Source organism: Alligator sinensis, unplaced genomic scaffold, assembly GCF_000455745.1.
Source record: "Alligator sinensis unplaced genomic scaffold, ASM45574v1 scaffold534_1, whole genome shotgun sequence".
Taxonomy (NCBI): domain Eukaryota; kingdom Metazoa; phylum Chordata; order Crocodylia; family Alligatoridae; genus Alligator; species Alligator sinensis.
Genome location: NW_005842050.1, coordinates 1,072,340 through 1,096,027, shown reverse-complemented (window position 1 = coordinate 1,096,027; position 23,688 = coordinate 1,072,340). Strand labels below are relative to the sequence as shown.

Below are 23,688 nucleotides of genomic sequence, written 5' to 3'. Positions count from 1 at the left end.
CATTTTCAGGTGATAAAGCTTGAGGGAAATCACTGACTATCAATGAGACTTGCAAAAATCATGATACTATACATAACTGCAATTTAATTCCAGAAAAACAAGATTTCAGACCCTCAAACTCATCAACATTACAAAATCAGCAAATGCTTAGTTAAGATCTCAATATGAATGCCTGAAACATACATGACAAATAAGAACAAGTTAAAAAAAACAGAACATGCAGAGTTAATGTCCCACACAACACACCACAAACCTTAACTCAGTCTTAGTAGGGAAGGTAATAGGAATGGCAACATCACCATACCTGTCCATCACAAGTCCAATTTAAGACTCCTAGTCATACAGACCAACAGGACCCTCAGTAGCAGTGATATGGGGAGTAACTGTTGCCGACTGACACAGTTCATAGTGGACACATTTTGCTATCCCTCCATCTTGTTAGCTGCACAGGCACAACAGAAGATGTAAACAAAATATCAGGAATTTCCTAAAGGTAGGATCTATGCATGGCTCAAAATATTCCAGTGGCTTGTTCCGCAGAACCAGAAAGCAAACTCTACAAATCATTAGGTTTCTGTTGTTCTGGAACCTCATACTAGATCTTACTGGGAGCACCCCAACAATATCAGTGGTGTATTCACTACCCCTCTTTTTGCTCCTTCAAAAACAGTTTTAAAGACAGTTTATTTTTAAATAGATCGTGTTGAGTCTGTTTTTTGGAATCCATTGGTGAATTAAAATCAAACACGAGCTACAAACTTTATTCCAGTCTCTGAGCAATTTTTAGTCTGATCCAACTGTACAAGCAGTTTTAGAGAGATTTAAGAACTGGATTTTAAATATATCATTTGTTGCAAATTCAACTATAGAGCTGTTTATTCATAGTTACACATCTAGTGATCATTCCCTTAGACCTTAATTAATTTTTAAAAATCACCTCCACTCAATTCTGTAGAGAACTGACTTCCTCCCCTGAAATCTTCAAATTCTAATTTTTTCAGAATCTTAACATTATCCAAATGATGACAGTTACTTTCTGTCCTACTGAGAGTTTAAGGCACTGGACAAGTAATGCTAAATTTCTATTTAAAGACAGCATGAGTTTTCAGAATATATTCTTAATCCAGCCTCTGAATAATTCAGAAGAAAAATTAAATACGTCATCTTATAAAAAAAAGTACCTCGAAAGTCTCTAAAAAAAAGTCTGACTTTATCTCCACCTTAATAATTTCTTTTAAAAAATAAGAAAATGACAGTTGCCATCAAGAGTGCCTAGAAAGACCAATCTTTCAAAGTATCAGGCAAATTCCAGTTGCTCTCATTTTTGGCCAAAACTCAAAGCCTACTGTGAAGGGACACATTTCTTTTCAGTTACTCTCAAGATAAGACAAAGAATGAAGGCAGAGAGCCAACATTCAGAGATATTTAGTTATGAACATGCTGTGTGATTACTTGCACACTCATTGCATATGTGAAAGGTAATTTTTATTAGCAGATCCATGAAAGCACCTGGAGCAGAACTGGCAGAAACTACCTATTCTTCCACATTCCACTAATTCTGGCTGTCTATGGGTGGGGTTGTTTACACAAAATAGCATTATACTAAATTTTCATTTCTGTTTGTTAATAAGTTAGATGTGTCAGAAATTTTTCTTTTACTTTTTTTTTCTTGCTGTTGTGGCTGGTGTAATGGAAAGAGAGAGCTTTTAGATATCATGATGTGTGTACCCTATCATAGAATCATAGAATGTTAGGGTTGGAAGGGACCTCAGGAGATCATCTAGTCCAACCTCCTGCTCAAAGCAAGACCAGCCTCAACTAGATCATTCCAGCCAAAGCCATGTTAGGGTTGGAAGGGACCTCAGGAGATCATCTAGTCCAACCTCCTGCTCAAACAACCCCCACCCTAAACTAGATCTTCCCAGCCAAAGCCTTGTCTAGCCAGGCCTTAAAAACCTTCAAGGATGGAGCTTCCACCACGTCTCTGGGTAACCTGTTCCAGTGTTTTACTAACCTCCTAGTGAGGAAGTTTTTCCTAATATCTAAACTAAACTTCCTTGTTGCAACTTGAGACTGTTGCTCCTTGTTCTGTCATCTGCCACCACTGAGAACAGTCTAGCTCCAGCCTCCTTTGAACCCTGCTTCAGGTAGTTGAAGGCTGCTATTATATCCCCACTGTCTTCTCTAAACTAAATAAGACCAGTTCCTGTCCTCATAAGTCATATGCCCCAGCCCCCTTACCATTTTTGTTGCCCTCCGCTGGACTCTCTCCTATTAGTCCATGTCCTTTTTGTAGTGGGGGGCCCAAAACTGAACACAGTACACCAGATGTGGCCTCACCAGTGCTGAACAGAGGGGAAGAATCACTTCCCTTGACCTGCTAGGAACACTCCTACCAATGCAACCCAGTATGTCATTAGCTTTCCTGGTAACAAGGGTACGCTGCTGGCTCATATTCACTGTAACCCCCAGGTCCTTTTCTGCAGAGCTGCTGCCCAGCCAGTCAGCCCCCTGCCTGTACTAGTACATGGGATTGTTCTCCCCTAAGTGCAGGACTTTTAACTTGTCCTTGTTGAACCTCACGAGATTCCTTTTGGCACAATCCTCCAATTTATCTAGGTCACACTGAATCCTAGCCCTACCCTCCAGAGTATCGACTACTCCTCTCCCCATCCTACCTGACAGCTGAAGTACCTTGATTTGTATGGAAGAAAAGTGCTTGGGAGGCAGGGGTTAAACTTAGGAAATCTTTATAATATAAAACTACTTGCATGCAAGGAGCTTGCACTGATTTAACCAAATTAATTTAGCTAAATGAACAAAAACGCTTAAGACTCATATTTTAAAATATTGGTTATGTCGGTTTAGCTTATGCCTATTATTTACCACTGTGAATTAAACCAATATAAATGGGGTTTAAAACAAGTCAAAAGTTGCCACAAAAGATTTTTCAGCAGTTTTATTAAATTGGTTTTTAAAGATCACAGTTTTAGTTAAACTGATGTAACTTTTTGTGAAGATCTAAGCTTTAGAAGATGGAGTTTAAAGGAGATGAAGGGTACTTCAAATCCACTGACCTGAAATGACCATGCAGAAAACACAGGCCTCATAACTTGAACACATTTGTTGGCAGAGGTCAGTCTCCCAAGTAATTTTCAGTAGGGCTGCGCAAAGCTTCAGTAGCCAATTCAATTCGGAGGAGATTTGGCCTGATTCGGTGGCCAAACCTCCGAATCCAAATCGAATCGGGAGACCCATTAATCTCTGAATCAAATCAGAAGCCTCTGAATTGACTCAGAGAGATTCGGAGATTCAGCCATAGACTCTACAGGCTGGCACTAGGCAGTGCCGACAAAAGCAGCTCGGGGAGCAGCTGGACGAGCCCCCCAGCAAAAAGCCACAGCTCATCTGGTTGCTCCCTCAGCTGCCCCCCTCCCACCGGGGCGAGGCAGGCAGTGCCGGCAGCCCCGGAAGAAGCCATGGGGCCTGGAGGGAATAATCAGGGAGCTGGGGGATAGAACTGGAAGCTGGGGGGAATGAACAGGGGCTTTTCCCCATTTCCTGCTTCAATTCCCCAGCTCCCAATCATCCCCCCCAGCTCCCCAATCTTTCCCCTCAGCCCCCAGGGCTTTTCCCGGGACTGCCAGCTCAAGCCACGGCTCGTCCGGCTGCCCCCCCCCAGCTGTCCCTTCGCCAGGGCGAGGCAGGCAGTGCTGGCAGCCCTGAGAAAAGCTGCGGGGGTTGTGGGGAATGATCAGGGAGCTGGGGATTTGAACCAGGAGCTGTGGGGAATGATCAGGGGCTGGAAGAATGAACAAGGGCTTCCCCCCCAGCTCCTTGTTCGATTCTCCAGCTCCCAATCATTCCCCTCAGCCCCCATGGCTTCTCCCAGTGCGGCCAGCACTGCCTGCCTCGCCCCAGTGAGGGGGCAGCTGGGGGAGTAGCCAGACGAGCCATGGCTTCTCCCAGGGTTGCCAGCTCAAGCCAGGGCTCATCTGGCTGCTCCCACCAGCAGTGCCTGCAGGTATAGTCTATGGCCGAATAGGATTCGGTTGAATCAAATCAGGACAGTGAATCGAATCACTGTCCCTCCGAATTGCCAAATCTGAAACTGAAGTGAATACTTTCCTCTTTGCATAGACCTAATGTTCAGCCACCTCAGTTCTAAGGGAGGTCTTTGCTGGACAGTTCCTGTGACAAATAAATAATAAGTGGAAGAAATCCACTAAACATCACCCAGAAAGAGTTTCATAAGGGGAACTCTTTTCCCACTGTGCTGCCTCTCTCCTCTTCAAGCTCTTGAAGTCTGTTGATACTCTGCCTCTGAGCACTTTTAAAGTGGAGTAATCTCCTTGCACAAATGCACTCTTAAATTGCACTAGAGAGCCAACATTCCGGGATATCTAGTTACGAACATGTTGTGTGATTTTTTGCATACTCATTGCATATGTGCATATGTTAGAACATGTGCATATCCCATGTCACCTTGTGCACTCATCCAGCCACCCAACCACCCAAGTGCTGTTTTTGGCATTTAAACATAGTTTGTGATCCAATTCCACAAACAATCCACATAGCTACTGAGCACTTTCTGAATCAAGTGCATAAGATACTCAGTAGACTGCACTCTGACCGGGCAGTGCTGTGTACCATATGCTGATTCATGTAAGGACTTAAGGTCTAAAATTGTATTTAAGAAAAAAACCTCCACAGCAGGTGTTAAGACAGTGGAGGAGGACTCAGCCACTTTTCAACCCATTAGCCTAGTAGTTATGGCGCTCACCTGAGAAGAAGGAGACCCAAGCTCTAGGCCCCATTCATGTAGATGGCGTTTGAACCTGCATCTCCTACTTCCTAGGAAAGAAATCTAATGACACGATGCACAAGTAGACATGCAAGAGTGTGGAAGAGGGTCAGCCAGAGAAGGCATTAGAAAGAAAAGAAGACCTGGATGTTCAGGAAGGTCAAAACTGGTAGCTGGTTACCTCTGGCAGCAGTCAGTGCTCCACTTCTGAACCATCCAGGTGAAGAACAACACTGCCACTGGAAGAGAAGTAGCCTATTCCATTGGTGGAAAACAGCAAGCTATGCACCCCGAAAGCTGGGAGGATCAAGACCATTGCCACCAACATGAAATGAAGGATGATGGTGGCTGATGACTCCCTGTTGTCAAGGACTAAGACATCCATCTGCTAGCTGGACCTGGTGTCAGGTGACCTGCTGCCTGTTATGAGCCCAAATTTGAGATGTTACAGAAAGCTGCCAAGGCTGATCCTGCCCTCTGACTACTATCCCATGCTGCTCAAGCATGTGGGCACTAATAATATCACCAGGGATGCCCCTGAGCAGATCATAAGTGAGTACAGGACTCTTGGTGAAAGGGTGTAAGGGACAGGGACTTAAGGTTGTGTTCTCAGTCAAGGGTATAGGCAGAAGTAGAAGGAGAAACATTCTGGAAATCAGCAAGTGGCTGCGCAAATGGTGTCACCAGGCAAGGCTTTGGCTTCCTTGAACATGGATGGGGTGATGTTCCAAGAAAGACTGCTAGGCAGAGATAGGGTCCACCTGACAAAGCAGGGGAAGAGCAGCTTGGCATACAGGCTTTCTAACCTAGTTAGGAGGGCTTTTAGCTAGAGACAAAAGCCCACAGGTAAGTAAAGATCAAAGAAACCCAGATAAAGAAATAATAGGGGGCAGTATGGAGAGCTTTAAACAATGTTCTCAGCAGAAAAGCAGCAGGCCAACAAGCTAGTCATCTAAGATGCTTATCTACTAATACAACAAGCACAGGAAATATGGCATAAGAACTGGAAATCCTAGTACAATCTTACGTAACTGAATTAACTGAGATTTGGTGGGATGGTTTTCATGACTGGAATACTGCCATGGATGGATATAACTTTTTAGAAAGGACAAGCAGGGGGAAAGAGAGGTGGTATTGCTTTAAATTAAAATGAGAGACATACACTGGTTCTCAAAACGGGTGCAGTACAAAATGGGTATGTACATGTGATGCTTTACTGGGCAGTAGACTAATCTAATTGCCCAGCCTGGGGCTGGCACCAGGGGGAAACTGGCTGCTGTAGCGGAGCAGAACAGGGCATAAGTAACCCTGCTCTGAACTGCTTCCATCCAGAGCAAATTGGCTCCCAACAGGCAGATATGTAGATGCGCTCCCAGGGAAAGCTTACTGCGCAGTATTTTACTACACAGTAATCCTGCAGCACATTAATTTCATGTGTTGATGTGCCCAGTGGGAATTACATCTTTTGACAGTCTCTAGGTCATAGTATGAGATGACAAATGCAGCTGGTAGCAAGGGTACAGGAGAAGATAATCAACAAAAAGCAGGGAAAAAACAGGCTGGCTGTTCTTAAGTCAGCAAGACTGGATGAGTTTCAACCTAGAATCCCCAAGAAACAGCTAAGCAAACTGAGTTGTATTAAAAAGAGTATCACCCACAAGTCAAGGGAAGTGGGTTTTTTGCTGCACTGAGCACTAATGAAGCTTCATCTAAAGAACAGTGTTCAGTCTTAGGCACCAAACTCCAAAAAAAGGAATGAGCAGCAGGAAGCAACAAAAATGACTGGAGGTCTGGGAAACATGACAGACAGAGAAAGGTTGGAAGAACTGGAATCATTTAGCCTGGAAAAGAAGAGACTGAGAGGAGATTTGATAACAGGCTTCAAATACTGTATACAAAAGTTGACTATAAAGAAGATGGCAAGAGACTCTTCTTTGTGGCTGCAGGGGACAGGATAAGAAGCAATATTCAACTTGCAGCAAGGGAAATTTAGGTTGTATAGTCAAAAGAGCTCTCTCACAATGAGAGTGGTTAAGTGCTGAAACAGATTACTTCCATTCTGGTAAATTTTTAAGAACAGTTTAGACAAGCAAGTTTTGAGATAAGGATAATCCTGCTTTGAGTAGGGGGTTGGGCTAGATGATCTCCTGAGGGCCCTTCTAACCTTATTTTTCTACAATTCTAACCAACAGATCCTGGTCAGGTATTATACAGTCCCCTTTCTAGCCTTCATTTGGCACTAACCCATCATACTTTGCATTTAACTGGTGCAGCCTGGAACAGCCTAACATCGGAGGTGGGTCAAGCACCTACATTGAACAACTTCAAGACAAAAACCGCGTGCTTATCTTGCTGGGATCCTATGACCCCAGCTGACTTCTTGCCCCTCGGGCGGAGGCCTGGACTCGATGATCTTCCAAGGTCCCTTCCAGCCCTAATGTCTATGAAATCTATGAAATTTAATATTCAATAGGTAAAATGAACGAACAATGGAGAAGATTCTACCCATGCTATAACCCAGGGTTCCCTCTCATCCAAAGCAACATTCATCTCACTGAGCCACCATCTAGATTGCTTTTTTTCTCCTGGCTCCACACACATCTCTAGCTTCAAGAGGGGCAATGTCTGGCAATGTCCTGGGAATGCCCTGGGAAACAGGAGATATAGGTTTAAGTACCCTATGTATAAGGGGGGCCCAAAACCTGGATGAGTGTCTTAACTACTAGGATACCAAACTAAAACATGGGAGGGTCTTTCTTCTTCCCCATCTTGTTTCTGGCAAATATAACTGCAGGTACAAATTGTACGTTAAGTGCCAACAATGAAGTACACAGCTGGGTAAGTGCCATTCGAGCATGTAAAGCAAAAAATGATGCAGCTCCAAGTGTCTGCACAGGGAGTTAGTGTAGAGCAGCGGTACTCAACCGGGAGTTTGCAGCCCCCTTTGGGGGCTGCAAGCAGATTTCAGGAGGGCTGTAGATCTGGCACAGTCATCATCTTCAAGGTGAGCTAGGGCAGTCCACACCTGGGCTGACTGAGCCTGCTGCTGCCAGGTTCATGGGAAAACATGAATTTTCTCCTTTAAAGGAGAAGCTCACAGATTCTCCTTTAAACGAGAAAAACATGAGAAACTGCAGGTTTCCCCTTGCATGCTGGCAACATTCCAGCCTGCAAGGGGCTGCTTGGAGCTGGGGGGAGCGGGAAGAGGCCAATATGGAAGGGGGCACCATGGGCATATTGTGGGTTGGGAATGAGGGGCATCAGCAGGGTCAGAGGGCTGCAGATCAGGAGTGAGGGGCACTGGCAGGGCCAGGGGGCTGAGGGTCAGGAGTGAGGGGCACCAGCAGGGCTAAGGGAGAAGGGAATGAGAGCTGCAACTCGGGAGCGAGGGGGACCTTGAGTCCAAAAAGGTTGAGGACCACTGGTGTAGAGTGGTCCTCACTCTACACTAGTGGTGTAGAGGACTGACCTGTGAGGACCACTCTACACCACTCCAGAACTCTACACCACTCTAATGCACTCTAGACCTCATTCCGTAGCTTACTCCACAGCAACTTCCCCACAAAGATAAGCCTGAAGCTTGAGAGAGGAAGTCAGGGAAGGGACTGCAGAAGCTCATGTTATGTTATATAGAAGAAGCTGAAATTAGCAGTAAATATAGAGAATCTCCTTTGAACACTTTATCCAAGAGCATTTCTTGAATACATGATGTCACGGATCTGGCCAAGGACCATAACCTCTACCCAAGAGATCACAAGACTGATGGAAGGAGTGGGGGGGAGGGGCAGACTTATCAATGTTTCCTGTATAGCTTATATATATCCTCTCCCAGAATTCAACTGCAGTTGCTGAGACTCTCCTGGTTTACACATCAACTCTTCAGAAGCATGTGAGAGATGCAGGCTTTGCACAAAGTTCCTAAACACACCCCTGCTCTTTTTTAAGCAGCACAAGGAATACAAATGATTTAGAAAACAAAGAACATGCTAAACTCATCCTTCGCTCTAGCTCACCCTGTCTTTAGAGGTCCATCTGTATTCAGGAAGGTAAGGCTCCCCTTCACCTCCTCAGGTTCACTCATTTGAGCTGCTGGAAATAACTAAAGACTCCTTAACCTAAATCTGATTTCACCTCTATGCACCAAAATGGCAATTATTTGGCACTTATGCAGTTTAGATGATGTCTTCCCTTGTCTAACTATACTTGCTCTGCAATTACCTTCTGAGCACACGCACTAGGTTGCACAATGGACATGCCTAGTCAGATCATTCAAGCACACATATAACACACTATGGAGGCATTCACTTGAGACACTACGTTGCCATAGCGATGAGCTACAGCGATGTAGCTCATTTGTTATGGCAATTTAGCATTGGCGGGCACAAACCATGATGCTGCCACTACTGCGCAGTAGGGTTGGAAATGACCCATGGAGTGCCAGGACTGCGCAGTACCAGAAGTTACTGCACAGTCATGCACACGTGTAGATGTGCCCTGTAAGTTCTAAAGCTTTGGGCCAGGTAGAGACATTACACTTTTACTGGTATAAGTGATCTGAAACCAGTCTATACCTATAACAAAACAGAAGCTCATCACAGATAGAATGGTTTAAAAACGGCAGAACCTGATCTAAGATTTACACTCCCACCAAAGGGTGAATGTACATTCTCTTCACTTCACTACTGATCTAAAAAACTACACCACTTACAGAAAACCACGCAACTCAGATCAACTCTGCCTCAGGCTTTTTGAATATCTGTACCTAGCCTTAGTCACAGAAAAAAAAAATCTTTTTGCCCAGTCTTTTAACCCAATAAGAGGTCAGACTACTTGCTCAGGGAGCGGGAGACCCAGGTCCTCAGCCCCTCTCACCCAGAGGGGTTTTAGCCTGCATTTCCTGCTTTCCAGAAAATTTCTCAAACAATCAGGCCACTGTCAACTCTCTAGACTTCCTTTGAAGGTGGCTCAGTGGACAAAAAGGAAGGAAAGATCTACAGGGCCAAGTGGGGAGAATAGATCAGTGAGATGAATACTGCCCTAAAACGAAGAGCCCTTGGGTTGTGCCCCAGCCCCTGTCTTTCTAAAACTATGAACGCTGGGAAACAGTGCCTAATGCATGGGAAACAGTGTCTAATCCCAGTGTTTAATTCACAGGGAAACATTATTTTAATCCAAGGGTTTTCAACTTTTTTTAAGGAGTGTACCCCTTCTGGGTACACTTCTATTGGAGCAGGGGTTAGGGGCAGCCAGACGCAGAGCGGAGGGAGTGGGTAGTGGCCAGATGCGGAGGAGTGGGGGGGCTTGCACGTGGCAGCAGTGGCACAGGGTGATGAATGGCAGCGGTGGCCACCATGTGAGCTTCAACCCTCTCTGCCTCTCCCCCCCCCCGGCGTCCAGCCAGGTGGGCAGCACCTGTACGGCCCGCACAGGGGAACCACTGCCCTCACCTCCCCCCGGTGCTGCTTCTGGGAAGCAATGGCACAGGGTGGTGGGTGGCGGCGCTCTGTCCCCACCTGCCCATGCATAGTCCCTTTCCACGCACCCCCAGTTAACAACCCCTGTTTTAATCCATAAATGCAGGATTAATATGAAACTTGCCAAGTTTGGTATTTTGCCTTCAAGTGTTCTTATCCCCATTCTTTTCTTCTCCCCAAACAACAGCTCCTTTTTTCTCCCGTGCTACTCTGCTGCCTCCTTCCTCTTTAGATTAAGAAAAGTACCCTCCTCTCTCTCATTGCTGATTTGATTTGGATTGATCTGGAGACATTTAGTTTAATATTTGAACTTTTCTCCAAAACTATACTGTGCTCACTGCTGGAGCATGATAAGGGGGTAAATGTGTTAAGGGTTCTGTTCACTACTTTGACATCTTCTGACCATGACACTGGGCAAGTAATTGGAACTTTCTTTGTCTTTATTTCAACTCCGGGAGGTAGCTAGATTCCAGTAACATAAAATATCAGATTTATTGTTTGCAGGTAACATTGAAACATGGTTCTTTTACAATGAGAGAGAGAGAGAGAGTGTGTGTGTGTGTGTGTGTGTGTGTGAGAGTGAGATTGATGAAGGCTTCTCCCCATGTGAATTTACAACTGATTTCATATGGTAATAGACTTTCCCTTATATTTCCCCAATAACTATATGCTGGTCCTTGACCAGGATGGCATGGCATACACGTGTCCTCAAATCGAGGGACTGTTGCCATGTCCCAGTGTCTCTCACCATCCACAGGCCTTTAAAGCTGAGAGAGTTAAAAGAAAATGACAAGACCACTGGGAAACAGTATTTTGCACAGAATTGAGTTGAAGTGAATATAATCCTCAATGAAAGTTGCTAGTCTGATAACTTTTGAACCCCAGGCAGGCACAACACAGACAACATCAATGAAAGCTTCTCAACAACACTCCACCTGTGAGATGGAACCACAAACTTGGATAGTCAAGGGACCACCACAAACTTCAGCTTTTCTGTTTACATAAGAAAAAAAGAGAAAGACTGGTTTTGGAACTCATTTTCATACTTTATGCTTTGGATAACAAGCACTGGAATAAAATCACGTTCTCACTTCATGAAGTACCAAGCATAGTAGCATCATCTCTTGCATGATGTCATACAGCCATTGCCACCCTGGTCATGATGGTAGCACCCTCTGCCCAGTAAGACTTTGAGGAGAAATTACTCTACTTTTATAGGAACAAATATGCACCAGCTCAGGAACTTCTGGATCAAAGGACATCATACCAAATACTGAAATTTACCATGCATTGAAAAAGAGCCAGAATGCCTTCAAATGAGGTTTTGATTAATTTGTATAGCTTTTAATGGCAGTTTAAGCTGTTTGTCCTGTTGTTGACTTCATCCCCTAAAAGATAAAGCAGTGGACAAACAAATTATAATCCTTTGCTAATCTCCAAGTGTAATGTCATATTGTACTGTTTCAGTTCTTTTCTACATGGTATAATTTTTATGCTTATGCACAGATGTATGATGATAGGTCTTCATTCTGCGCTGTATAAGGGAGACGAAAGGAAATGTGCTTATCACTGTCAAAGTTGAAAAGAAGTCAGGGTAGATTTGAACCTTATAGACTAATTCAATCAGAGATGCATAAGTTTTTGTAAGCAGCAGTTGTTTCATAGCTTCTGATGAACTAAGCCACTGCTTACGAAAACTTATGTAATTCTTCCCAACTTCAGACTAACACTTCTCTGCTCAAAGTTGGGAAGCCACACCAATCTGATACTCTATGAATCTGAAATTATTTTCAAAGCCAGCAAAATATCACTGATCAGAACTTATTAGTATAAATGTTATGGGACCATATGTTTTTAAAATATAGCAAAAACTCAGTGAAGAGTGCACTGGAGTTCAAACTAGTCTAATTAAAGATTCTTTATGACAGAACAGAACACAACTGTATCCCATCTCCCAAAAAGACTCTAGACCCTGTGTGGATAAGATATGGGGACCTCAACAGGAATTTTTTGGTAAGCAAGATATAAAATTTCCTGTTCTCCAGTATATCAGATGAGATTTTAATACTAGTATTAAGTAGGATGACCTTTAGAAATTATGATACAGAAGTAGTCAATGCTAATACAATGCAAGTGTTCTGCTCATTATGCATTTCTCCTCCCACAGGAACTACTGCCTAAACCACATGCCCATTAGAATATAGCAACCAGAGAAGGAGTTTGCTCTTTAAGTCTGTGATACTTCCCAATGAATATTTTTAAAGCAATCTTGTTTTCTGAAGCTGAAGTATACAAGGCGAAAACTCAATGTTCGGCCAGTGAACTCACGAGAAATCAATCAGTAGTGCTATTCTTAGAAACTGCCTACTATCTGGGTGAAATGAGAATTTACTCTTCCCAGAGGAGTATAAAATCATGCATAAGGAAAGCAATTGTAGTTGATGACTTCACAATAGTCCAGATATTTAACTGCCCTTCAAAAGTCCGTTTCTGCCTCTTCCTTCTGATGTGATGCATCCAAAAATGGGTGCACATGGAGACTCCTGCTTCAGGGCTGCTAACAAAATATATGTATACATTGGGTGCAGTTGCCAAATCAAATAAGAAGCAGCAGTTCTACAGTGGTGGTACCCATAAGCAAGTCAAGGGCAAAGACTGACTGAATAATGAAATAGGCTTCACCAGTTCTATGGAGCACAGGAAACCCTTTTGTTAATGGCTGCTAAGATTAACTAGTGAGTCTCCATTTTGAATTTGGACCTTCTTCAATAGCTGTCTAGGTATTTCAAGTCAAACAACCCTATTACCTGTAAGTGCTTTTGCACAAGAAAAAAATAAAGCAAAGGCCAAATCTTCCTTAATAAGGGGTCAGTTATACTGCCCCAATTTGAAGCACGTGGTAAATATCATTTCTGCTATATTGAACCAAGTAAAGACAGGCAACATGTTTAACTAACTTCTCACTGAGTGTTCCTGAGGGGTAACCTGAGCATCAAGGCTGGTAAAAGGACAGGCCCAATCCCAAGGTAAACCCAGGAAAGGAAGTCACAAAGCTCTAACCCCTTTGAAGCTGAAGGCAGAAGGCAGTAGTCACTGATGTTCAAGCAAGCTGCATGAAAGGAATCCCTGGCCAAAGTGAACCCCTAAGATGACTGTTAAAGATTAATATAGATATAAGCAAGGCAAGACAGATAATTCACAGGGCAAGCAGCCCTGGAAAAGGGATACAATAATAAATTATAATAAATGAGAAAGATAAAAAGCCATGAAGCCCCAATCTGCAATATCCTCTGGTTGCTCTGCCTGCCTTCCTACTGTTGCTTGCTGCTAGGCAGAATTTTTTTCAGGTTTCTACTCAGCATTCTCTAAAGCACTGTCCTTTTTCTATTTAGTGTCTGCTCCAGAATATATCAGTGTTGTTGGCAGTCTCTCTACTAGAGCTAGAAGGTCTTTCCTGTCTGCTGTTGCTTTAGCTCTGGCAGAGCAAACCAAGGAAATCCTTTCCTCAAAAACAAAGAGATCCTTTGCCTAGGGCTCTGATTTGTCCTTAAAGTAACAGAATAAAATGATGTCCTGACATTCAATGGGCGTGTCTAAATGTGAGCATTTAATGGCATTAGCTCAATTTAAGGTGCATTAAGGCCATGTATCTACACTGCATGCCCTTAATGCACCTTTAAATGGTGATTTAAGGCTATTTGAGCCTAAATTTGATACCTGCATAAAGCAGGTATCAAATTACTGCACAACTACTTAAATCGCATTAGTGAACATGTAGACGTGCTAATGTACATTAACGCAGTTTGTGTCCATTGACTTGGAATTAACTTTAGTCCCAAGTCAGTCCGCACACTGCGTTAATACACATTAGCACCTAAATCACCTTTAATGCGTTAGGCTAATGCGCATTAAGTTTAGGCATGCATAAAAGCACATGTAGACATGCCCAGCGAGTAGCAAAAATACCGGCCTGTGAAAGCTCCTTCTTGGGGGGGCTTGTCCACCACCCTTTTTCTCCAAGATACCCATATCTCTTTCTTTCTTTTCACCTACAGTACTGTCATTTCTACTCTACATAGTCTATGGGAACCCAACATGCTAAATTTATGTCTCTCCAAAAGGCAGTAACTTATCTACCTCACCAAGAGCTTCAGACATTTTAACTGGTTGCTCCTTCATTGCCAATTTCAGAATCTTCCTCCTGGGTTCTAAGGTCCTCCACTAAAATATTTCAATTACAACTACCTAATATCATCTCTGCCATATTTTCCTAGTTCCCTTGATACTAAGCTTTTGTTTATTCCCCATCAGCTACCCTCTTCCATGGGACAATGTGAACCTGCCCTCCGTAATCAGATGATTCCCTAACTTTTCAAAGCACATCTTTTTGTGGCATACATGGTCTTAACAGTCTTCAACACAACAATCAAATCATATTATCTGTGCTTCTACTCACTTCATGTTTATTCCTCAAACTTGGCCATATGGTCTTTCCCAACTACAGCCATCCCAGAACTGAGGATATTATAAGGTATACTATAATCTACTCAGTTTTTTTTTTTGCTATGAGTATTTATATACAATACAGTTTGTGTATTGTATCCTATCAATCTTCTTAGCTAACAGTATAACTTGTCAACTATTATGATAAATTAACCTCGTGGATCTGTAGAATCTGAATTAGATTTTTCATAAGAAGCTAATGTGATTAACGTATCCATTGACTTCTGGCTCCTTTGAAAATTCCAGTCTCTACCTATAAACTTGTAATATTCATTTTTTTTTCTCCTTCAACTTAGTCCCAACAAATCCTTCAATTTCTATGACAAAACAACATAGGTCATTTTTTCCAGTGATTAGCACCTTCCTTCTTCCTTCTATCCCACCTTGTGGAGTTTAACTAAGGCTGTCTTTTTAAAATCTCCTTAAAACTTTGAAAAGTTGAACTGGCTTAATTTTATCCATTGGGTACATACTTCACAGTTTTGCTCACACATGCAAATTGTTTGATTGCTTGGAGTTACTGATTAACCAGTCTGCAGAGCTGATTACCTGATTATCTGAGAGGCTAATCCTTTAGTTTGATTTTGTGGCATTTGACAGTCTGAATAATTTTCTAATTACTTTAAGTTTTCAAGTGATTTTATAAATATAACTGGGAAGGGGGAAAGAGGGTAAGAATCTGTGTAGAGGTAAAGTTTTTCTAGTAATTTTCTTCTTGTGACAGTTGCATGGAATTTTCTTTTTGGTTTACCAAGGTTTAAAAAGGTTCCAAAAACTAATAAAAAAAAATGCTCCTAGACCAAACATCTTGTGAAATCTTTAACGTTATTTACAAAAGTGCACTTCAGATTTTGACTGTGTACAGTTTTAATTTACAGAATCAAACTCACAGTGTTAATAATGTACCTCTAAATTACAAACATAAGATGCCTATACATATGCTCCAGGGTGGGGACTAAAGGGGCATTTTAATTTGAGTGGCTCTCAGGAACCACTCTAATTAAAATGCTACAGCATCTCATGTACTCAGTGTCCTACATTTCAAAATGGTTATAGGGGTGCTTAAATTAAAGCTTGTTCAATTAACTTTAGTTAAAGCACTCCCACTGCTACCCTGAAACATGGGATGCTGAATACATGAGACACTGCGGCACACTGGAGCATTCTAATTAGAACGCTCCATTAGACTTCATTAGTCAAGTCTGCTCTGACACGCTCTAATCAGAACACACTGGAGCATGTGTATAGGCTCCCATAAGTGTTAACTAGTAGATATTTATCTATATGCCAAAAACTAACATTTAATATTTGATGTATATCCATGCCCCTTTATACACACATTCATGAGTCATGCATAACCAAGGATGGCACCTAAAATAATTGAATATTTTAAGCAAAATACATTTCACAATACCATATGCAAGGCATTCAGTGACTTACAGAACATTTAAATGTTGTAGATATAATAGATGCTGAAGTGACTTAGACTTACTTGCCACTGAAAAGTTGTTGAGGGGATATGGCAGATCCACATCTTGGGGCTTCTCTTTATATCCTATGAAAGATCCATCCGTCTTCAACAGAAAGTATCTTGGACGCCAGTTTTTTATATATTCTCCTATATGAAAAATAAATATTAATGTTAAAGAAGGAAATTAATTATAATGCTGTATAACTGTCCAACAAAAAGTTTCCAAACTGCTTAAATGATTTTCCTCATTTTCAAGAGAAAAATAAAATAAGCTCACAATTAAATCCAAAATCAATTCTGTTTTTATCCAATTTTACACTTCTAAATTTTTTTTGCAATTTATTCCTTCAGTCACTTGACTCTATATGCATATTTTATTATTTTGAATGAATTCTAAAGTTATTAAGATGGAAGGACTTACAACATTCCTACATGATTATCAATTTCAGTAAAAAATTTTGAAGGAAATAAAGAGCTGTCATAATGAAATTTTACCCCTAAACAAATTTTAACTTTCTCCAAAGAACTTTGGCAGACATTACACTTAAGACATGATTAACCAGTTAATCAAATCTTAAATAGTAACCAAGCCACACATTCAGGAAATTGATGATGTGATAAAATGGGAAATAAGCCACAAAATTATTCCACAAAATATATGTAAAATGTTGTGGATGGTTTCCATCACATCCTAAACTGAAGATGTAGCAGGGTCCCCAACATGCAGTCAATGACAAGGGGCTGCTGATTGTGTCCCAGCCCTCAGACTTCACTGAAGCCAGCTGAAGAGTCCAGTGCCATCCTGGGGCTAAAACTGTTCATAATCTCCTGCTCTCCCTGCACTGGCAAGTAGTAATGATGCAACTGAGATATGATTCCCCATCCCAAAATCACGCCTTCTGCCTGCCAAGCATGTGGCAATGCAAAAGGCATCAGTTGCTGGGATCTTATCATGACATTAAATGAATGTGTTCTAGGGGCCCAAGATGAAAAAAAATAAAACTGCAGTGTTGACTTAATCCTTATAATGATCCTTTGCCACTTATCTTCTCAATGACAAGGGTATTTTTATACGTTACCTTATCCCCATGGAACAAAGAAACTATATTCAAGGCAACACACAAAAATATTTTGTAAATATATACTTTCCTACAACAGTTCTTTTAAGGCTTCCAATATAACTTTCAGTTACCTTCAAGCAGAATAAAGCATCTTACATCTAAAGAACGTAAGTGTTATGCTTCTCCAATCTGACTCTAAATATCTGCACTCTCACAAGGTGGAAAATTTGTCTAAAGTTTATATTTTTGCCCTAAGACTAAATATTTTATGTTTTCAAAGCATACAATTCAAACCAAAACATGAAAATAAGGAAAGCACTACATGTGGTGGAATGGATCTTTGGAAAATGAACTTAAAAGTAAATGAACTGAGGCCAGAAACAGGAAGATAAATGGAAGAAGCAAATTATCCAAGGTGGAGACTCAACAAATCATAAGACTATTACAGCACAGGAAAATATACACAACAAATACATAAAACGACAGCACACGATACTGTATTTTGACATTTATTTGTAACTAAAGCAATCCTAAGATTTGCAACAATGCAAGGAATCTAAGGGCACTGATAGACATGCACCAATTAACTCCATTAATTGAATCTGCGGGAGCGTGGCAATTACTGTGCTCCAGCAGACCCCAGTGTCACGCACATCTGCATCTTCCATGTAAAAAATGGTGGCAGGGGTGCTTTAATTATGCATTCAACAAGCTTTAATTAAAGCGCTCCCACTGCCTTTTTTCAGCGCAGGGACACTGATGCATGTGACACTCTGGGTGCTTTAATCAAAGCCGCTCTAATTGAAGTGTGCCCCACTCCAGGACCATAAGTGCCTTAAGTGACTTAAATTTTTCTTAGATGTAACTGCTCAGATGATGATCTCCCATATACCCAACTTGCTAATTCTCACACTTCTATCAGTTCTGGATTTCCAATACTAATGACATAAGCCTCGATCTAGATCATGGCTCTCCTACTTCTAAGCAGCCAGACGCTGCAAAACACATGAGCTACCTGCCATACAGACCCCTCCCACCACAAGGGCTATGCTGACTCCTTGGCCTGCTCAGAGGAGGGGAAGCTCAGACATCCAGGAAGCAGTAGGAGCACTCTGGGCAGCGAGATCCCATGGGCAACATGTTAACTACTCACAAGCTGCCTGTAGCCCATGGGGCTGACCTAGATTTTATGTAACTTCTTCGCAATTATGTCACTGTTCATTTTAAGGAAAACCAAAAGATATGACAATGCAGAATAACTGCTTTGGGCTAGCAACCGCTTTCACTCAAATGTCTGTACATTACATCGAACAACAGGGCTATGACTTAATGGTGATCTTTAGACTCTAGAAACATATGATGGTTAAATAGTTATACATATATATATTATAATATATAGTGAAAGGAATTATCAATTAATATTAGTTTCGAAAAAATCTTAAAACAGTGCCATTATTACTGAAAACCTTTTTTTCTAATATGAACTTTGTACTTGTTTAAACAATAAACAATGAGATAAAGCATGGTCATATTTTGCATTCTAAGCTTACATAATTTTATAAATTAATGAGTAAAGATCCAGTACATTTATATTATAATGAGTAGTCAGACGGAGTTTTCTGTTGTTAACCAGTTTTGGGATGAAACTGGTTAACAACAGGCCCCAATCCAAAAATGCAGTTAAGCATATTGTTGCTGGTAGGTGTTACAGGGCTTCAGCCCTTCTTGATTGGAGCCTTGCTCCCCAGCGATGTTAGGGTGAGATCTGGATTTAGCACCGCCAAGATGGTTCGGGTGCTGCTCCTACTTGCCTGCCACATCTTTCATGTTCATTGTTCTTTTTCTTGGGAGGCAGTTCCCTGTAAGTGGCCCGAGATCTCAACCCTGGGTTTCTTCGTGAGGCTCCAACCTCCCCTTCACCCCAACCTCACCACATCCACAGCAAGGGGAGGACTCTGCTCTCTGCAGATCTTATGCCAGGATGATCCTGTCTCATCCACATCACCCACCTCCACAGGTCGGGTTGTCTAGGTTGTCACTCCTCCCAAGGCCATCCTTCATCTTTGGACTGTGGCCTGGGCAACTAAACACTCCCCAGTCTGGGGTCAATGGTAACTCAGAAGAAAACTGAACATAAGAGGTCACCCGTCTGCTGATGGGCTCTTGGGATCTCGTCTCCCAGGGGCCTTCAGTCTCACCGAGGACTCCGCCATCCCTCTCTGCCTAATAGGCGTTTGGAAGGGTTGGCCACCTTATGTTGGGACCCCGCTGGCTCTCTCGGGCAGGCCCCCCTTGGGTCCACGTCCCTTCCCCCTTCGAGCCTGCCTGACCTGTGGCTAGGGGGCTTGGGTCCCACCAGCCAGCACTGCCTGGGTCTCCCATGCTGGGCTCTGTGGTCTCCCACACCTCCCTCCTGGCAGGGCTGCCTGGGGGTGTCAGTGGCCCCTTGCTGCCCCTCCCCGTCACGGTACCTGGGTCTCCTGTGTGGGGTTGTGGCCCTTCTTCTGAGCATCCCAGGGGACTGCTCTCTTCCAGCAGGGCTCCCAGGCATCTCCCTGCTCCTGGGGCTTAAGCTCCCTGTCCAACCTGCTGGCATTCTCCGGCAGATGCTCAGCCTCCTTCCCCGCATCCGGGCTTGTGCTCCCCAACTCTGCAGCCGGTGTCTCCCCACCAGCGTTCCTCTCCATTCTCCCTGATGCCCACCCCAGCTGTATTCCTGGCTGCCTTTTGAGCAGCCCGTACTTTGCCAAAGCCACACCCCGGTGTCTGCCAATTCGCAGGCTCAGGCAGCTCCGGAATTGCTGAGCCTGTATCGGAATCTCTCTCCAGCTGCCGTTTATCTTCGCCCCTGCGGTGAGTACCGGGGGGCATCGGAAGGGGGTCTCAGGCAAGCTAGAGGGGTTTTTGCCTCCCCTCTCACAAATATGATCAACTTTCAGTCGTAACAGTCAGCGAACTTCTCGTGTGATTAAAGCTCAGTAAGGGAATAACTGCTTTTTCATACTGGGACCATGGTATGAAATAGATATGGAAAATTCACTTGCCTATTCACTAATAACAAATAGAAAGTTTCCTTACAGAATGTTAAGTAATTAATTTTTATAGTACTTAAACTTTGATTTTAAAAAATTCTAGTCTGCTTGCAGAGACTACATTTAGTTAATCAGTACACAGAGACAGAGTTATCTTCCTGAACCTGCAGGCACACAAATGACTGGATAAGCTATAATCAGAAATATAACAGGTAGTCATGTTATTTATGAAACAGGAAACTTAAAGACAGATAGAAAGAAAAGGCTGAAGAAAAACAAAATATCAGGTATTTCTTCCTTTGGCCTGGTTTGGAGTAAAGGAAAAGGCATAGCTGTTTGCTCTTCAAGGTACTAAAAAGACAGGGAACCTCCAATTTTTCAAATACCTAATACTCATGTCATCTTCCCGCTGTACTCAGCCTTGGTGAGGTTGCAGCTGGAGTACTGCATCCAATTTTGGGCTCACAATTCAAGAAGGACGTGGAGAAGCTTGAGAGAGTCCAGAGGAGAGCCACACGCATGATCAGAGGGCAAGAGAACAGGCCTTATGAAGAGAAGCTAAGAGCCATGGGATTCTTCAGCCTGGAAAAGCACAGGGTCAGGGGTGACCTGGTGACAGCCTGTAAGTACACAAGGGATGTGCATCAGGATCTGGGGGAATGCCTGTTCACCAGAGCGCCCCCAAGGGGTGACATGTTCCAACGGTCATAAACTCCTCCAAGACCATTTTAGGTGATGAAAGGAAAAGCTTCTTTACTGTCCAAGACCCCAAGGCCTAGAACAGACTTCCTCCAGAGGTGGCGCAAGCACCTACTCTGGACATTTTTAAGAAACATTTGGATGCTTATCTTGCTGGGATCCTTTGACCCTAACTGACTTCCTGCCCCTGGGGCAGGGGGCTGGACTCAGTGAACTTCAGAGGTCCCTTCCAGCCCTAATGTCTATGAGTCTCATGTACATATTTCTCATACATACAAGATAGTATACCTAAGGAGGGTCTGAGAATAATGTTCCAATAACAATTCTAACAATTGATGCAGTGCTTCTCAACCAGGGTGCTGCAAGGTCCTCTCAGGGGTGCTGTGACTTAAGTACCACCACTGCCATCAGGTATAAGTGTCCCATGTAGCTGTCGCATTTGCACACTCTTGCCTGCATTAGGGCTCTGATCAGCCTAAACAGGCAGGAGAGCTGGCTGCCTTGTGCTATAGCTCTTCCTGATCCACCACCCACCCTGCTCCTTCTGGAAAGAGAAGAATGTAAGACAGTTCTAACTGTCTGACATCTCTCCATCTCTGGGGAATGTTATGCAGGGTTGGACAAGGAAGGACTGCAGCACTAGCCAGCTGTCCTGCCTGCTTTAGGCAGAACAGGGAGCCTTCAATTTTGAGTCCTGCTCCATTCACCAGGAGGCCAGCTGAAGGCATTCAATTGCTGTTGCAGTGACATTAGTTACAGATCCAGGAATTCAGTGGGCATACCAAACTCATCAACACACAACTCTATTCAGTAATAAGGGCTATCTGTGGAACTTTGATATCAGCTCCAGTGCAGCGGCTGCCAGTACTTTCAAACATTACTCCTCCCTCTATTCAGTGGGATGCAGCAACATACAGAGACGTACGGAGTATCAATAGTAATCCGGACCTTCCCATCCACAGAGACCTTCAAGATCTCCCAACTCATCACATGATTTCATGAAAACCTTTTTGGACACAAACCAAACATCTCTTATGCCATGATACTGAAGAATCTTAGAGGAAAGCTTGGACAGAAAACACTTTCCCAAATAAACACCTTGGTCATTTTTACCCATGCAAGCACCACAGCACAAGGCGCTTTGAAAAGTGCCCGGTGCTGCAACATTTACAGTTGTGTAAGTGGCGAAATGTGCATCAGTGCCAAGAAATGGTGGTGGCACACTTTCATACTAAAACACATCGGAGGTGCTTTAGTTCAACAACGCACTGCCACCATTTTCTGCATGCTGATGTGCATTTCGCCGCTTATACAACCGCACACAGTGCAGCACAGTGCACATCAGCTCGCATGCAAAGCAGACTCAATTAACCAATTAATCAAGTTCGGTCCAAAGTGGCAGATCTCCAGTGCATCGCAGGATGAAAAAGTATGTGTATAAATGCCTCTTGTTTCTGACCCAACAATGCAACAACCAGACTTCAACCTTCCACAGACCATGTGGACAACCCTTAATAGGATACGCACTGGACATGGCCAGTGTGGCCACCTGATGTACAAGAGGCACCTAAAAACCTCACCTGGTTGCGACTGTGGAAATCCTGACCAAACCATGGAGCACGTAATAACATCCTTCCCCAGATACAGATTTGAGAGTGACATCTTGGAGTTACACTCACTTTCCAGCAGGGTATTGGTCTGGTTGGGGAATTTGGAATTAAAACTGACAATAGCTCTTGCTCCTAAAGCCATACAAAAGAAAGAAACAAGGAGTCTTAGTGGAGGCAAAAGAGAGCACAGGCTGCAGCCTCTCTGGTCTAGCTGTATGGAAGGAATACTGAGACGCTTTACCAGGTCATGGTGGCAGCAACGTCACCCCAACCGAGAGCCACTTAAGTAAGTTAAGGCAGTAGATTTCAGTCTGGAGCTATGCAGTATAACTGATTTCTGTAGGAATCTCCTTCAGGCATAGGACATTAAAAAAATTCTGTATTAACTCCAAAGCTACAATCAGCTCTCTATCTAAATAGGCAGAACTGGAGATACATTATCCCAGAACCAGCAAGGATTTTTTTTTTGAGTCTGGTCAAAATCACTGTGGCAGTTTTCAGAAAAATAAAAGATTGCACAGTGTGTCTGTGGTTAACTCTTCATTGATGCCTTGTTCTAAATGATTAAAAATCAGAAGCCTAGTCAGACAACGAAGTCCTGAAGTACTATTATTGATTTAAGGCTGGATGATTCAATTATATATTTTGGTCAATCATGTCCAATTCCCCCTTTCAATGCACGAAAGTTTTTTATGCCTCTTCCCTGCCTCTTCTAAGCACTTTCCATGAGAAATGCATGGAACACATTACAATAGTTCAGTGGTACTCAGCTGGGGATACCGCCACATTCAAGAGAGTTCTGACTCTAAAAAGGTTGAGAACCACTGAACTAGAGGCTGCAAAGGTGGTAGGTAGCTTTGGGAAGTGCTTGAGCTTCTATACTAAAAAGTCAAACAACAATCTGTAAACACTAGGAGAAAACATACTTAGTTAATACAATAAAGTATACAAGTATGTCACACTAAGGTTGAGGTCACCACCCATGTGCCTCCCTGGAAGAAAAGGAAAACATACAAAGATTCCTTAAAATGGTA

At 42.9% G+C, this 23,688-nt stretch overlaps 1 protein-coding gene across 4 annotated transcripts in view; it reads right to left on the bottom strand.

Moving 5' to 3' along the window:
- Nucleotides 1–23,688, bottom strand: part of AKT3 (AKT serine/threonine kinase 3) — a 257,736-nt gene that overhangs the window by 117,719 nt on the left and 116,329 nt on the right. Inside the window, exons 1-2 of one of the 4 annotated variants that reach the window (XR_003093873.1) lie at nt 22,625–22,739; nt 16,274–16,399 (exon numbers count right to left, since the gene is read on the bottom strand). Coding sequence is in view for 2 of the 4 variants with exons in the window: in XM_025203251.1 (XP_025059036.1) it covers nt 16,274–16,399; nt 22,625–22,706 (208 nt within the window). In the remaining 2 variants the exon portion in view is untranslated. Of the gene's footprint in view, nt 1–304; nt 443–16,273; nt 16,401–22,624; nt 22,740–23,688 lie in introns of those variants that run through there. The other 3 variants (XM_025203251.1, XM_025203252.1, XM_006022871.3) reach the window with 3 other exon arrangements.